Raw genomic sequence first — 14217 nt, 5'->3', positions numbered from 1 at the left:
TTTGGTACAAAATCCTGACCTTTTGTTCCAAGTACACACAGAGAAGTGGCATTCCAGCAGAGAAGCTGCATCTCCCTTTCTCCCCTTCTCCTCCTCTGCCTCAGGCAGCTCCAGCAGCAGATCCCATTCCCTGCAGCCCCAAAGAAGGACACGAACACCTCCAGGATGTTAAGAATCTCCTTTATGCAGGTGTACACTCGATGGCCAAGAGCACTTACAGGTTAATGCCGTGTATGGAACCGAGATGGACACACACCAAGCTAGAACTAATACCCAGCTCCAGAGTTTTTCCATTGTTTAGTATAATTTTACATTCTGAATGAATATATATTAAAAAAAATAATAATAATCATCACAAACCAATCTTTGCTTTGACAAACAAGCCCAGTACAGACAATGTCAAGTTCATTTAAAGCACGAGGAATTAAGGATGATTAGAAAAGCTTTAATTAAAAGGCCATTTGAGCCACAGCCGAGGTGCTGCAGCACTTCCTTCCCAGGAGCATGGAATTTAAAAAAAAAAAAAAAAAAGCCAAAAATTCCCACAATTCCTCTTGTGGGGCTCATCCTGTTCTCCAGAACAAACCAAAGTCGATGGAAGTTGGTTAATGGTGCGACATTTGTCCTGTAGAAGAAGCTTCATTTACACCCCCGGGTGCAAACGGCAGCGACGAGAAGTTCGTTATTTGTAATCATAAATAATTAACTGTAATAAATACGGATCAAGTAACGTTCCAGCACACGCCCGGGGCCGGGTGCAGGTGTGCTCCACTCGGATGTGCTTCCCAAAGGAGCACACACACAGCAGCAGCAGTTTCTTACACACAGCTGGAACTCCAGCCTTGGGAACCGCTGGCACACGGAGCCCTCTGCCATGGCCCCTCAGGATTTCGGGGTTGGACCCCAGGAGAAGCCCAGAGAGAGCTGAGCCCAGCCCGGGGCCACAGCTCTGCCACGGAATCAGCCGGCGCTTCCCACCTTTCCTGTCTGGGAACAAACCGGCTCCGAGCCGCCCCTTTGGCTTCCTTTTCCCTTGGTCTTTGTAAACTCCAGGTGTTCCCGCTTGCTCCGAGTGGTTTCTGAGCTACATAAACGCTTCTACTACCAGGAAATGGACGAGATTCAAGAGTAAATATTCTTCCTACATGGATCTGTTCCCTGGACAGGGCAATATGCATTGGGAGGGTAACAGCTTCCTAACCACGGGGTTGGGAGACTCCGGATGCCGACGACTACCTACAAGTGCTGCACACACATTCCCGTTCCCACTCGCTCACGGAAGAACAAGGACACCCATCCCGAACTCACACTGCCTCTCCCGCATCCCACGCGCTCAGCGTTCCCACTATTCACAATAATGTACAATAAATACATTTGGGATTCCCGGGAGCTGTTCTGGAGCCAGGGGACACCGAGCTGAAGGTTTGGGCACCTCAGCCAGAGCCTCCCGGGCGGCTCCGCACCGGCACTCGGCTCACAGACAGCACCGACGGATTCTGGGATGGTCTCTTCCTCAGGACTCAGGATCCGAGGGATCAGCAGAGCTGGAGTGTCCCAGAAATCCTGGTGAGGGATGAGACACCTGTGGAGGGGCTGCTCTGAACCATCCAGAACATTCCACAGAACACCAGTGAATCGTGGAGTTGTTCCTGCTCCGCAGCTGCCTCCCAGCTTTCCACACAGAACAGGAGCTTCGTCCTCCTGCCGGGTGTCAGAGGTTTTTAGGATAATTTGCTCTTGGATCAAAGATTTTTGAGTACAAAAACGAGTTCCAGGTGTTTGAGCACCGCCTGGGTGTTCTGAGAGCTTGCTGGGATATGGGATAAAGTCCCAGATTTTTGGGATGGACTGTGGTATCTTACACCCTTTGGAGAGAAGCTGTTTTGTTCTGCTCATATTTTAATTACAATAAATTATTTTGTTGCTATGCAAAGCAGACATTCAAGAACATCTAGGGCAGGAACCCAAAGGAATCACAACCCTTTCACTGTTCTATTGGAAATTTTCCCAAAAGTGTTGAGCTGAACCCCCCAGTTGCCTGTGGCAGCCCCCATGTGCTTGGTCAGAGTTTAGAAAAATTTCAAGGAAAGTGGTGGAAAGGTGGAAAAGCAGTTTGGCAGCAAAGTTCTGCTTCAAACCTCAAGCAAGCGCCACAAATCCTGCCTGTGCTCTACTCCTGCCCGTGAAGTGATTCCCTCCCCACACCCAAACCTGCATTTTTGTACTCAAAAACCTCTCGGGGGAGAGCAATCCATGAGCCTTCCCCTCCGAGGGCTCCCGGCCTCGGAATGCCCTCCTTGCCAGTGGTGTTTGCACAGGGCAGACCACTGTGGATTACAAAATTAGAAATGTACAGGTGGAAAGGTTTTTTCCCCAAATTAAATTATACACAAACCAGTCTTTACTAAACTATCCTACAAATATTCCACAAACAAGGCAGCAAAAGAACCAGTCCACCACAAAGTCTACGAATACAAAATGGAAGTCTTCTGGGAATTAATGTAATGGGAACGTAGGTTCGGGAAATAAATTAACCCCCAGCTCATCCCAGGGGAGGTGCAGGATGGGAACTGAAGGGGTTCCACTGGGCAGAGTCACGGAGTCACCTCCAGGCATTCCCTGCTCCTGCTCAGCCGCTGAGCGGATCCTCGCGGTAGTGGATGGCGTAGCGGAGCTTTTCCAGCATGATGTCCAGCGAGGAGTACTGCGGCAGCTTGATCATGAACATGCACGTCTCCACTCGGATGTACCGGGAATCCGGGGAACCTGCGCGACAGCCACCGCCAGGGGTTAAATCCCAACCCAGCACCTCCTTCCTCAGGGCAGCCAAAATCCTATCCCTGCCTCTTGTGGGGCTTGGGAATCGTAAATGTTTCTGTGTCTCTCCCATCAGGGCTCACACCAGTATTTTTACAATAGTTTAATGATTTTAAAAGCATTTCAGATAAACAGCCAAGTGTCTCTGCATCTCTATAGGGCAAAGTTTTAATTGCGGAATCCCAGAACAGTTTGGCCTGGAAGGGATCTCAAAGCTCATCCAGTTCCACCCTCCCACCATGGGAAGGGAACTCCCTACTGGATGCAGTTCAAGTTTTATGTGAAATTTTAGCTTTACATCATTTAAACCCCAATTCTCTCCTGATTTACCCTCATAAGCACCTGCCCCTCTTTGTCTCTGTTCACTGAACAGCAGTTAAAGGGGGCTAAGGCTGGCACAGAGCTGGGAGCAGCAGCAGCTCCTTCCCCTCGGATCCGTACCTGCCGCGCCGTCGGGGGGGGCGATTTTCATGGGGTAGGGGGGGACGTGGGCGGTGTCGGGGCCGCCGTCCTTGCAGGGGCAGGTGAAGGGGATCCTCTCCTGGTTACAGGCAAACTTGATGAACTTGCACAGCTCCTCCTGCGTGAACATCTCCAGGGCGCTCCAGAAGAACTCGATGTGCTGGTCGGTCTCCATCAGTCCCACCTGGTACATGGTGTGTGCCTGAGGGGACAGGGACACGTGTCCACTGCTGCTCACCCCTCTCCCTTCAGGAATTTTCCCCACTACACTTTTAAATAAAGGAAGTTCAAACTCTTACTCCCCTCTGCACAAACCCCACCTATTATTTCCTGAATCCAGTGAAATCTTAATAAACTTCTCTGGGGGCAAAGGGGTGTCCAAGCAGCTCCCCAGGGCTGTCCTGGCTGCACCAGAAGCAGAAGATTCTCCCCTCCCACCTTCCCACGGGAGGGTCCCCCTCTCTGTGTCCCACAGGAGTGTGGCCAAACCACCTTGAGGAATTCCAGGTTGATGTAGGGAAGGCCACAGGTCCTCAGCTCCATCTCCAGGGGGGTGAGTGTGGTCAGGAGCTGCAGGGGGATGATGGAGCCCAGCCCTGCCCTCACTGCTGTCATGCACTCCGGGGTCTGCAGCTCCCGCATCCGCAGGCTCCGGATGGCGGCTGCGTACACATCCTTGTTCTCCCACCTGCAGGGGCAGAGACCTGAGGTGAGAGAGGAACACCTGGGAGAGCCCTTGAGCCCCACCTGTGTTACACATGGAAGGGTTTTATGGAAAGATCCTGATCTGGAATAATCCAGAATTAGCAATACACACTTTGCATTCCAATGCTTCCCAGTTAATTCTGCTGTCCTCCACTTCCTCCTCTCCTCCCACCTGGCCATCCCTCTCAACTGGGAGTCCCCACAGGTAGGACCAGCCCTGCTCCCCTGTCCCTTACAGAGCCAAACAGCACCACTGATCCCAAGTTCTGACAACTTCTCACAAAGCAAAGCTTTCCCAGATCATTCCAACTTGTTACAAAAGCACCTCTGGAGAGGCTGTGCTTGGAGAACAATTCCAGAGACGTTCTGCGCCACATCCTGCCTGGAAGGCTGTTCCTTACCCCACAGGGATGTGCCTGCCCCTGGGACACAGCTCCACCTCCTCCCCAGTGAGGCTCAGGTAGGTGAATTTGCAGCAGGGTTTGTTGGGGCAGTCGGGGCTCTCCATGGCCAGGTGCTGGGAGGCGATTTCGGCACACAGAGCTTCCAGCTCCGTCTCGTCACTGATCTGTCACAGAACAAGGACAAGGACCTGGTCACCTGCATGGCAGTGCCTCGTCACAGGTGTCCCCACAACAGGGACTCCAACAGCAAAATCCTGCTTTGGGGGTTCTGGCCTGGTTTAGCAATTCCAGTAAATATTTCACAAGCTGGAATTCCACCGTGCCCTGCAGCAGGGGAGCGTGGGGAACTTCTCCAAGGCAGCAGGATGTAAAATCCTGCATCCATTGAGGAATCAACCCAGCTCCCAACACTGCTTCCACAAAAACCACCTGGCAGCCACCAAGTGAGGGCAGGCACATTTGTGCCGTGGGGGAATCCTGATGGAAAAGGAGGGAAGAGGATGAAGGGACCTACATTTTCAAACTTTTTGACGTAGTTGTAGGTGAGGATGTCAGCTTCCTGCAGATCCACGTCAGGATCCAGGGGCTCTCCCACCAGGGTCTTCCAGAAGGAAGGCAGGAGGTCCAGGGGCAGAGGAACATCGGCTCGGATGGCGATGCCCAGGAGCTGCCCGAAGAAATGGAACAGCTGCTCCTCGGCGTAGGTGATGGGGCTGGGGGTCAGGATGTACTTCCCCTGTGGAGAAAGCAGCACACAGGGCAGCACTGAGCAGCTGCCACAGCCTGAGGGGCTGGCTGTGAGCAGGCCTCTGCAAGTGTATCCTTCCTGTTCCAGCCAGAAAATGTTCAGGATACCAAAGGATCTGCTCCAGCACAGCAGGAGTCCCTGTATTTTACAACTGGTATCACCTTATCACTTCCTGATCCAATCAAGCCCATTTTGGTTGGTTCCCATTTTGACAAGCTGCTGATCAACACTCACAGGATTTTCTGGACTTGTTACATCAGTTTGATATCCAAGTCTTTCAGCTGTGGGACGTTTCTGAGCCTGGATTTGCTGAGCCAGGTTTGCTACACAGTTGGTCTTAAGCTGAGGGAACCAAACTGTTTCCTACCCTAAGAATATTCCCAGGAAGGAATTACTGAGAATTCTTTGGACCATCAGCTTTATCTTGTTTCTAGAGAACACCTACTGCACTAAATAGCATGGATGGAGCATCTTATTCTCCTGCCAACGTGACAGACCTTTCTGGTGACATTCCTGGAGTAAGGCCACAGAATAAAAAGTTCATGGAAGTTCAGTTTGGGACAGACACTGACACTCTGAATGCTGCCCAGGAGTTTTAACTCTGCTCCATTTTGCTGCCTTGCCCTCTTCTCCAAGTACCTGCTGCACACAAGAGGTGCAACACGGGGCCACGAAATCCCAACTCTCCCAGGATATGGGATCTTGGTTTCATGGATCTGAGGCCTCTCTCTGCACCTCTGACCAAATGTCCCACTCCAGTTCTAACCCAACATTCAAAAAGAGAAAAAAATCCCTCATTTTTGGCACTGGGATCTCACACCTTGTTCTTATTGACAGCAGAGCTGGGGCACAGTAGGAGCAGGGAGAGGGAGGAGCTCTGGAGCTCTTTACACACTTGCCAAAGGAAGTGACGGAAAGAACCACCTGGAAAAGAGAGAGGGAAAACAATGAAAACATTCCTTTGTTCCTGCTGAATTCCTAAATGCTGCTTTGCTTTCTAACACTCCAGGAACAGCAGGAATATTTGTTCTACCAGCTGGCCTGCAAATGGGATTTGGTGCTGGATTAGGAGATGGATGAGGCTGTGCTACAACAATGGAGGTGATGCTCCAGGGATCAGCACAGCTGCTGAGCCACAGCCACAACATTTATCTCCTCATAAACACTGTCAGCACCACCACAGCCTTCCAGAAGACAAGAATTCCCCTTGGGAGAAGGCCCCACAGAGCCTTGGCTCAGCTGATGGCTGTACACTCACTTCCTTTACACCTCAGACAGGTGACAGGAGCTGCTGATGTCAGAAGTGTGTTCTGGGCTCTCTGGCTCCACATTCCCCCATGGATCTCCACCAAGGACCAGCAAAGCCCATGTGGATTTGGAGAGCAGGAATCCCTTTGCTCTTTGGGATCTGCCTCAATACCCCATGGAACAGCTCTGCAAAGCTGAATCCCCTCAGCCTATGGTTAAACCCAATCTCCTCCTCGTTCAATCACTGAGGTGCAAACACTCCAGGGGGATGCCATTCTTTCCCATCCACAAGGGAATGCTGCTCCCTAAAGTCCACACGAGCCACGGAGCCCTGTCCCCACTCCTTGGTGTCATGGACCCCCTGTCCCCACTCCTTGGTGCCATGACCCCCCTATTCCCTCTCCCTGGTGCCAGAATCACAAGGTTGGAAGAGACCTTTAAGATCATTGAGTCCAACCTGTTCCCTGACATCTCAACTAAACCCTGGCACCCAGTGCCACATCCACTCTTTTTTTAAATACATCCAGGGATGATGGCTCCACCACTTCCCCGGGCACACCAGGGAGTGCCACAGAACTCTGTCCCAACTCACTGGTACCTTGTCCCCGTGTCCCCATGCCTGGTGCCATGGAGCCCCTGTCCCCCCCACCAGTGCCCCATCCCGTCCCCACTCACTGGTGCCACGGAGCCCTGTCCTGACGTCTTGGTGCCATGGCACCCCTGTCCCCAGTCCTTGGTGTTATGGATCTCCATATCCCCCTTCCCTGCTGCCCTATCCCCACCTCCCCACTCACTGCTGCCCTGTCTCCCCCATTCCCACACCCCAGTGCCATGGACCCCCTGTTCCCACTCCCTGCTGCCATGGAGCCCTGTCCCCACTCCCTGGTGCCACGGACCCTCTGTCCCCACTCCCTGGTGCCATGGAGGCCCTGTCCCCACTCCCTGGTACCACAGACCTGCTGTCCCCCCTCCCTGGTGCCCTGTCCCCATGCCCTGTCCCCGTGCACTCACTGGTGCCGTGCACCTCCTCCCCGGTGAAGCGGATGTTGAAGGCGTAGGTGGGGTCGCCCCCGCTGGCCAGTTTGACGCAGAGCTGGGACGAGGGCACGCAGCCCAGCTGCCGGGCGGCCTGGCAGAAGTAGGAATTCTCCGAGGAACGGATCTCCCCTGTCCAGCACAAAGGGAAAATGAACCTCCAGCCTCACAAATCAGCTGAGCTGGGCAAAGCAGCTCTGAGCTGTTGCAGAGGGGGTTGGAAAGGATCGGTGCTTGCTGTACCTCCAACGATTTCCAGGGGATCCAGGGTGATTTCGGGGGCTGCGTGGTCAGCAGTTCTTTGGACGGTGGCATTGAGCACTCTGTTCATGACGGTGACTTTTGTGTCATAAAAGATTAAACCTGAAGAAACAAACACATTTCAGCAGAGTTAATCTACCCCTGAAATTCTCCAGTGGGAAATGGTAGAATAAAAATTTCCCCTTCCAAGACATGGCTAATCAAAAATTTTTTAAAACAGTATTTCACAGTATCATGGAATGGTTTCCATGATTCCACTCATCCAGTTCCACCAGGGACACCTTCCATAATCCAGGTTTCTCCAAATCCCATCTATCTGTTCCTCATGTTTTTTGGAATAAGTGCACTGGGATGAAATACTGATGAACACAATTCCAATGTTCTATAATTAGATCCCAGCAACTCCACCACAATCTCTGTAAATAGGAACACTTTGCCAAATAGCTTTCAGCAGTCTGAGATGTTTTGACAGTAAAGCTACAAGCAAGAAATGATGATAAAAAATAGGGCTGTGATACTGCCCCAAAAATATATTTAATACCTCATATCCCTGTGAAGAGAAATCTCTGAACATTCCTCACTCCCCCACACTGGTTCAGGAGTGGTTTTTTCCAGCTGGGCCAACACAAAAACCTCCTTTCATACAGACACCCCTGGTGAATTCTGTATCTTCTTCAGAAAACAAAACTGGGCAATGTAATGCCCCTAATCTTGGGGTTTTTTGGTGTCTAATGAAGGCTGTGAAAATACTCTGAAGCACTTTGAGTATTTTCTTGTAATGCTACAACATGAGTATTTTCTTGATCTTTTACTTTCTTGTAATACTACAGCAGCAAAGTCCTGGAATTCTTTCCCCTGACCAGCTTGTTAACTAACAAAGTTTTGATTTCTGGATACTCCCAAGAGGATAAAGACCCACAGACACAGAAAATGGAACAACTTCCTCTGCAGTTGTGGTGTCACAAGGATAATCTCCCTCTTCTTGACAAGCAAGCCAAGAGAGAAGTGCCCCAGGGTCGGTGCCCCGCTGACCTTTGGCCTCCTGCAGTAAGGCAGCGATGCTGTTCCCGTACATCTCGCTCTGGCGCAGCTCCACCAGCGGCAGGAAGAAAGTCTCCAGGGTGGTGTTGAGGGACTGCAGCAGGGCAAAGCGCAGCCTCAGGCTCTCCACGGGGACATCTGTGGGGGGAAACTCCCAGTCAGGGACAGGAGCAGATCCCAGCAGGTTTGGTCCGGGAGCCACACCAAGCAGTCCCTCTGATCCCTGTGCTGAGGACGCAGGAATAGTGTCCCTGATATTCCTTCCACAATCTCCCATTATCACTGAATTTTCCTCCTAAAGTGCTTAGAACAGGATTTAGGTGACCAAAATCTGTGGAAATCCAGCCTTCCTTCCCCTGCAAGCTGAACCCACCAGGTACTTCCTGCTCCACCCAAGGAGAGACAAGAGCCAGACTCAGCACTCCCCTCATCCCACCGAGCCTCCAACCTCCAAAGGAACACCAGGAGCACTCCCAGCTCTTCCCCTGAAAAAACCCTCTATGCCAACCACCCATACATACTGAGGAGACAGGAAATCCTGGGATCTGCTGCATCAGCTGGGTCCAGGTAGACCTCGTGGGGGTGCAGGCGAGCGGGGGTGATGGCCAGGTGGCGGCACAGGCGGTTGATGTACTGCACCAGCGCCACGTCCATCTCCAGGCTCCACTTGCGCGACGCCTTCTGCGCGTGTCGGGCGTCGATGCAGGCACACCTGGCAGGGGACAGGGCAGAGCTGTTCACTCACAGGGTGCTGGACAGCTACACCTGGAGTGCAACTACACCTGGAGTAGGATTACACCTGGAGTAGAAGCTGGTGCCCTGCTCTTCACTGCCCTTTCCTTAAGCAGAGCTGTTCCATGAGAATCCCAGTGTGAGGCCAAGAGCTGATTCATCAGCCACTTCTCCTCATTGGTATTAAATAATTAGGCACAAAGGCATTGCCTATTAAGCACTCTTAGTGCACTATCTCCTCTGGAAATGATAAGGAGCAATTAGCCTATGGCCTGACACAGACAGATAAGGAGAATTCATTTAAGGGACTTTCTTCCTCTACAATATTAAGAAGAAGTTTAACAGTTCCCTCTTCTAAAGCATTTCTGACCCAGTAACAACCCTGCCAGTTAAACAATAACCCCCAGGGGCTGAGTGTGGGGAAGGAAACCAGAGACAGACATGGAGCTACAGCTCCCTTCAGGTAATTTGGAAGCTCTAAAGGACACTGTGGCATCTGATTTTGTCAGCCATGCTGTGCACAAGAAACCAGGACCTGCATTTGGACAGCACGTGACTTTTAAAATGTGTTTTGAGGAAATAACTGATTTCCCTATAGGCCTTGCAGCCATGGGTGGAAGTGTTAAAGCTTCTTGGATTAGGAACACTTGGGATCAAGTGAGCACAGTGAGTAAGTATCACCTCCTCAGAGAGATCTGTACCTCTCAAAGTGCAGGTCGTAGCCACAGGACAGGATGGCTCTCCACACGCTCCGGATGTCCTGCTTGGAGCGGTCCACCACGAACCGGTGAAATCCATCCAGGGTCAGGTACTTCTCCTCAGGAACTGCCACCAAACATGGACCAGCAAAGAGTTCATGACTTGCTGTGAAGTTCTCACCCCACCAGGAGCAGGAGGTGGCTGCTGCCAGCTTCCTCCTGCTGTCCCATCCCACCATGGACCCTTTCCCAGGGGGTTCCATCTATCACACATTGATCAGGTCCACTTCAGCCAATGGCACCTTCTCACTCCCTTAAGGGCTGAAATCCCCCACTGCTCCTCTGGAACACCTCCCTCTCACCCTACTTGGCTGGATGCTGAAATTCCCATTTTCTGAGCTAACCTGGCACTTCCTGCCAGGAAGAAGGGGGTCCAAACTCCTGTTTGCTCACTCTTCCACCAGACTACAGTTCTGAGCACAATCCCTGTCCCCCATGGCTGTGCTGTCTCCTGGAGAAGTTCTGAGCTATCTCAATCATCTTTTTTACCCAATTTCCCACTTGCAACTGAAGAATTTCCCAACATAAACTGAGAAGCACAATTAAAACCCACCTGGTTCAAGTCCGTAATATCCCAAACCCTCACTACACCAAAGCCTTGGAACTACCCCTTAGGAAGTTTTCTGTCTGGTTTGTTGACGTGCCCTACCCACTGCTCCAAGAACTGTTTGCTCTCACACTGATGGACCCAGATTCACAGAGATACAAATAAAAGCAGCATTTTAAATCACTATTTTTAAAAAATGTAGTTAGGCTTGTTAGAAATAAAAGACACACCAGACCTATCATGAAGTCATATAAACACATCAATAAATTATTTTTCTAGGATAAAACTACAAAGAATTTTCTGCAGCTCCCACCTTCCTGTTTCTTTGTGGGAGACTTCTCAGGGTCCTTCTCCTCAGGTTTGCTCTTCTCAGGAGATTTGGGCTTTACAGTGGGTTTCTTCTCACTTAAGGCTGTTCGGCTGAGGGAAAAAGTGGGTGTTAGGATCAAAAGTTTTCTTTCATTTGTTCACAGAATCCCAAAATTGTTTGGAAGGATTCTAAAGCCCATCCAGTCCCACTCCTGCCATGGATTACTCCAAACCCTGTCCAACCTGATCTATGTTTTGGAACACTGGGATAGAACACTAATGAACACAATTCCAATGTTCTATAAATAGATCCCAACAATTCCACCCCAATCTCTGGAAAAAGAAACACTTTGCCAAATAACTTCCAGAAATCTGAGATGCTCTGACATTAACACCACATGTTTCCCTGTTCCAATACAAAGAAGCACAGAGGGATGGGGGATAAAAACCTGGATTCCTACAGTGAAATCCAATATTCCAAAGTGCCACAGGGCTGAGGGACACCCACCTGACACTGTTGAGCATGGACTTCTCCTTGGTGGGGGGTTTGGTGACCGGGCGCTTGGTGCTCACCACCTTCACCGGGTGCTGCTCCTTGCCTGCCTTGTTGTACTTGCTCTTGTCAAATTTGGGCTTGGGAACTCCATATTTCCTTAAAATCTTCCAAGACAAAAAGTGAATCGTTACCCAGTGCTTTCAAGTGACACCAAAAGAGGCTGAGAACAGCTGGCAAAGCCCTACCTGGGTGAGCTGGTCCTCCAGCACCTTCTTGGGAGGGCGGACGTTGGTGAAGAAGACGTGGAGGAGGTTCCCAGGGGTTTGGGAATTGATCTGCTCCTTGCTGAGGTAAATGTCAGCCACCTTGATGGGCTTGGCTGGGGTCAGGCTCAGCATTTGCTCCGAATGGACACAGCTTTTAAAGATCTCTGTGAGAACTTCCCGAGCACCTGGGACCAGTTTTTCACCTAATTAGAAGAAAACCAATAATTTGGTACAAAGTATCATGAGAGCTGGTTAGAATTTCAAATGTGAAAATAGATTTTGCATTCAGATAAAATATTCTGCTTTGACATGAAAAATCACTTTTGCAAGGGAAAAAAAATCACTCCTTCAGTGAAAAACCTGCTCCTTCTGCATCCCATTACAGACAGAGAATTGGCCACGTCCTGTAATTATTACTTGAGGGATTGGAGGAAAACAGCAGCTTATTTATCATGCCAGGATAAATGTTGTGCAGGCAGACACCAACACCCATCAACTGAACTAGCAGTCCAAAGTTATTTCAGTGGCTATTTTCTCAAAAAAAGTCCCTAAAGAATTAAATCAGTAGTTTTTGTGTTGATGAGGAGTGTTTATTTATTCATGATTTATTTGATTAGCTGGGTGGACAAATGAGCAATGTTCAGCTTGCAAATAGCCCCTGGAGGGATAAAACTTACTTTGGAATTTCTCCCTGGCTTGTTGTCACCCCTGATTTATACTGAACCAAGGAGAGTCTGAGCCCTGTTCATCACCCAAAATGCTGAACACAGGAGAGATTTAGCAATATCAAACCACCTACCTTTTATTGACTTATCATTGAAATAATCTTCTAGGGCAGGGCTCCCCTGGGTGTCAAACAAACTCTGATTTACAGTGGAAACAGTTAAAATCTCTTCAGTTGACATCTCCATGAGCTCATCCTCCCCATCCAGGCTGGACAAGCCAATGAGGTCACTGCTGTTGAAGAGGCTGGCTCGGATTTTCTCTATTTTAGCTCTTGACCTTATCTGTACAAATAATGAAATTAGTTCATAGCAATTCTGAGAAAACAAATTCACTTCCATTCACAGGAATTTGGGGGTTAAGCTTCCACTCCCACCCTCCCCATTCTGATAATCATTACTGCTTCTCTTCTCTGCTGCATCAATAATTTGATGCCCAAATTCAGGTTCAGCCTAGAAAAGATCCTTTCTGAGAGCACTGAAATCCTCATGCTGGGATAACCAGGCACAGTTCTGATCCAGCTATTCCATTTCTCAGGCTGGAGACAGCCCTTGGGAACAGCAGGGAAGGAGCTGAAGGTGCCAGCCAGGTAAGCTGGCACAATCTGTAACTCTGCTGTCCCTGCCTCAATTCTCCACTCTGAAAAATCTCAATTAGCACAGGCCTTGAAGCCTCAGCTACACAGAGTGGGAAGGGGAACAGCAACTTCCTTTGATTCCCAGAATAACCACTACCAGAGCAGCTCCAGACTTGGAACAGTTTCCATGTGAACACTCTGGCAGCTTTCTCTCCACACTTAATGCTTTACTTCAATGATGTCTTCACGTCAATTAACAGCTCAAGAATAGGAACTTGCAGAGTTTTCATCTGAATAAGCTGATTTTCTTCTAAAAGAGGAACTGATACAATCCCAGACTATACAAAAACATCTCTCTCCATTCCCAGGCTATCAGGAATGGCTGTGCTTTTGAAAGCTCCTGATAAATCTGCAGCAGGCAATCTGTGGAAGCAGCAGATAGGAAGGTTCTTGTGCAGAGCTGAACACCTGGAGTGACCCAGCATTGATGGCAACCATCACAATGCTTTCAAAAATTAATCTGGAACCATACAGCAACAAAATTTATCAACTCTCCTAAAGTAGCTTCATAGAGAAATCCATAGGTGGTTCAAAATAGGTGAAAAGGTACTGATTAAACATTAAATAATTGCATTGTGGGTCAAACCAAAAAGGCCTCAATCTCTAAATTCATCTCAGCAATGGCCAGAACAAATCTTAGAGAAAAGTACATGAAAGGGGAAATTAATTGATCTTTCCCCTGACATATTCTCCCAACCTCTGCAAAGCAGTTTAAATATTTCCTCAGTTGGAAGCTGCACTGGCTGCTGTGCTCCACAGCTACCAATCCTCCAGGAATTTAATCCCTTAAGAATTCATTTATGGCCTTGGCTTCAGCTGCACTCTGTAAAAATGAGCTCTACAAGCTGGAACACACAGGAATTCTTCCTTACTTCTACCTGTTCTCCACTTGCTGCTGGATCACTCCAATACTGGGTCTCCTCTGTCCTTTGAGACGGGATTGTTCCCGAGATGTGAATGTGGGGAAGGGAATTCTGTGCTCCTCAGCCATTCTGTCCAAACTGAGATCTCCCAGTCTCCCAAGCTCT

General features: G+C 49.6%; 1 protein-coding gene across 5 annotated transcripts in view; it reads right to left on the bottom strand.

Moving 5' to 3' along the window:
- Positions 1-164: 164 nt before the first annotated feature.
- The window catches only part of HECTD4 (HECT domain E3 ubiquitin protein ligase 4), a 65201-nt gene continuing 51148 nt past the window's right edge, over positions 165-14217 (bottom strand). For all 5 annotated transcript variants that reach the window (XM_018916677.3, XM_018916679.3, XM_018916678.3 and 2 more), the window contains 15 exons: positions 12629-12836; positions 11809-12032; positions 11576-11727; positions 11072-11178; positions 10155-10278; positions 9243-9433; positions 8713-8859; positions 7663-7782; positions 7396-7551; positions 5957-6060; positions 4903-5124; positions 4386-4552; positions 3772-3967; positions 3259-3481; positions 165-2766 (listed from right to left, as the gene is read on the bottom strand). In XM_018916677.3, coding sequence (XP_018772222.1) covers positions 2630-2766; positions 3259-3481; positions 3772-3967; positions 4386-4552; positions 4903-5124; positions 5957-6060; positions 7396-7551; positions 7663-7782; positions 8713-8859; positions 9243-9433; positions 10155-10278; positions 11072-11178; positions 11576-11727; positions 11809-12032; positions 12629-12836 — 2478 coding nt within the window. In that variant the 3' untranslated portion in view covers positions 165-2629. The remainder of the gene's footprint in view (positions 2767-3258; positions 3482-3771; positions 3968-4385; positions 4553-4902; positions 5125-5956; positions 6061-7395; positions 7552-7662; positions 7783-8712; positions 8860-9242; positions 9434-10154; positions 10279-11071; positions 11179-11575; positions 11728-11808; positions 12033-12628; positions 12837-14217) is intronic.

Source organism: Serinus canaria, chromosome 15 (assembly GCF_022539315.1).
Source record: "Serinus canaria isolate serCan28SL12 chromosome 15, serCan2020, whole genome shotgun sequence".
In the NCBI taxonomy this organism is placed as follows: Eukaryota; Metazoa; Chordata; class Aves; order Passeriformes; family Fringillidae; genus Serinus; species Serinus canaria.
The sequence above is the reverse complement of the archived record's forward strand: the minus strand, read 5'-3'. Positions and strand labels throughout refer to the sequence as shown.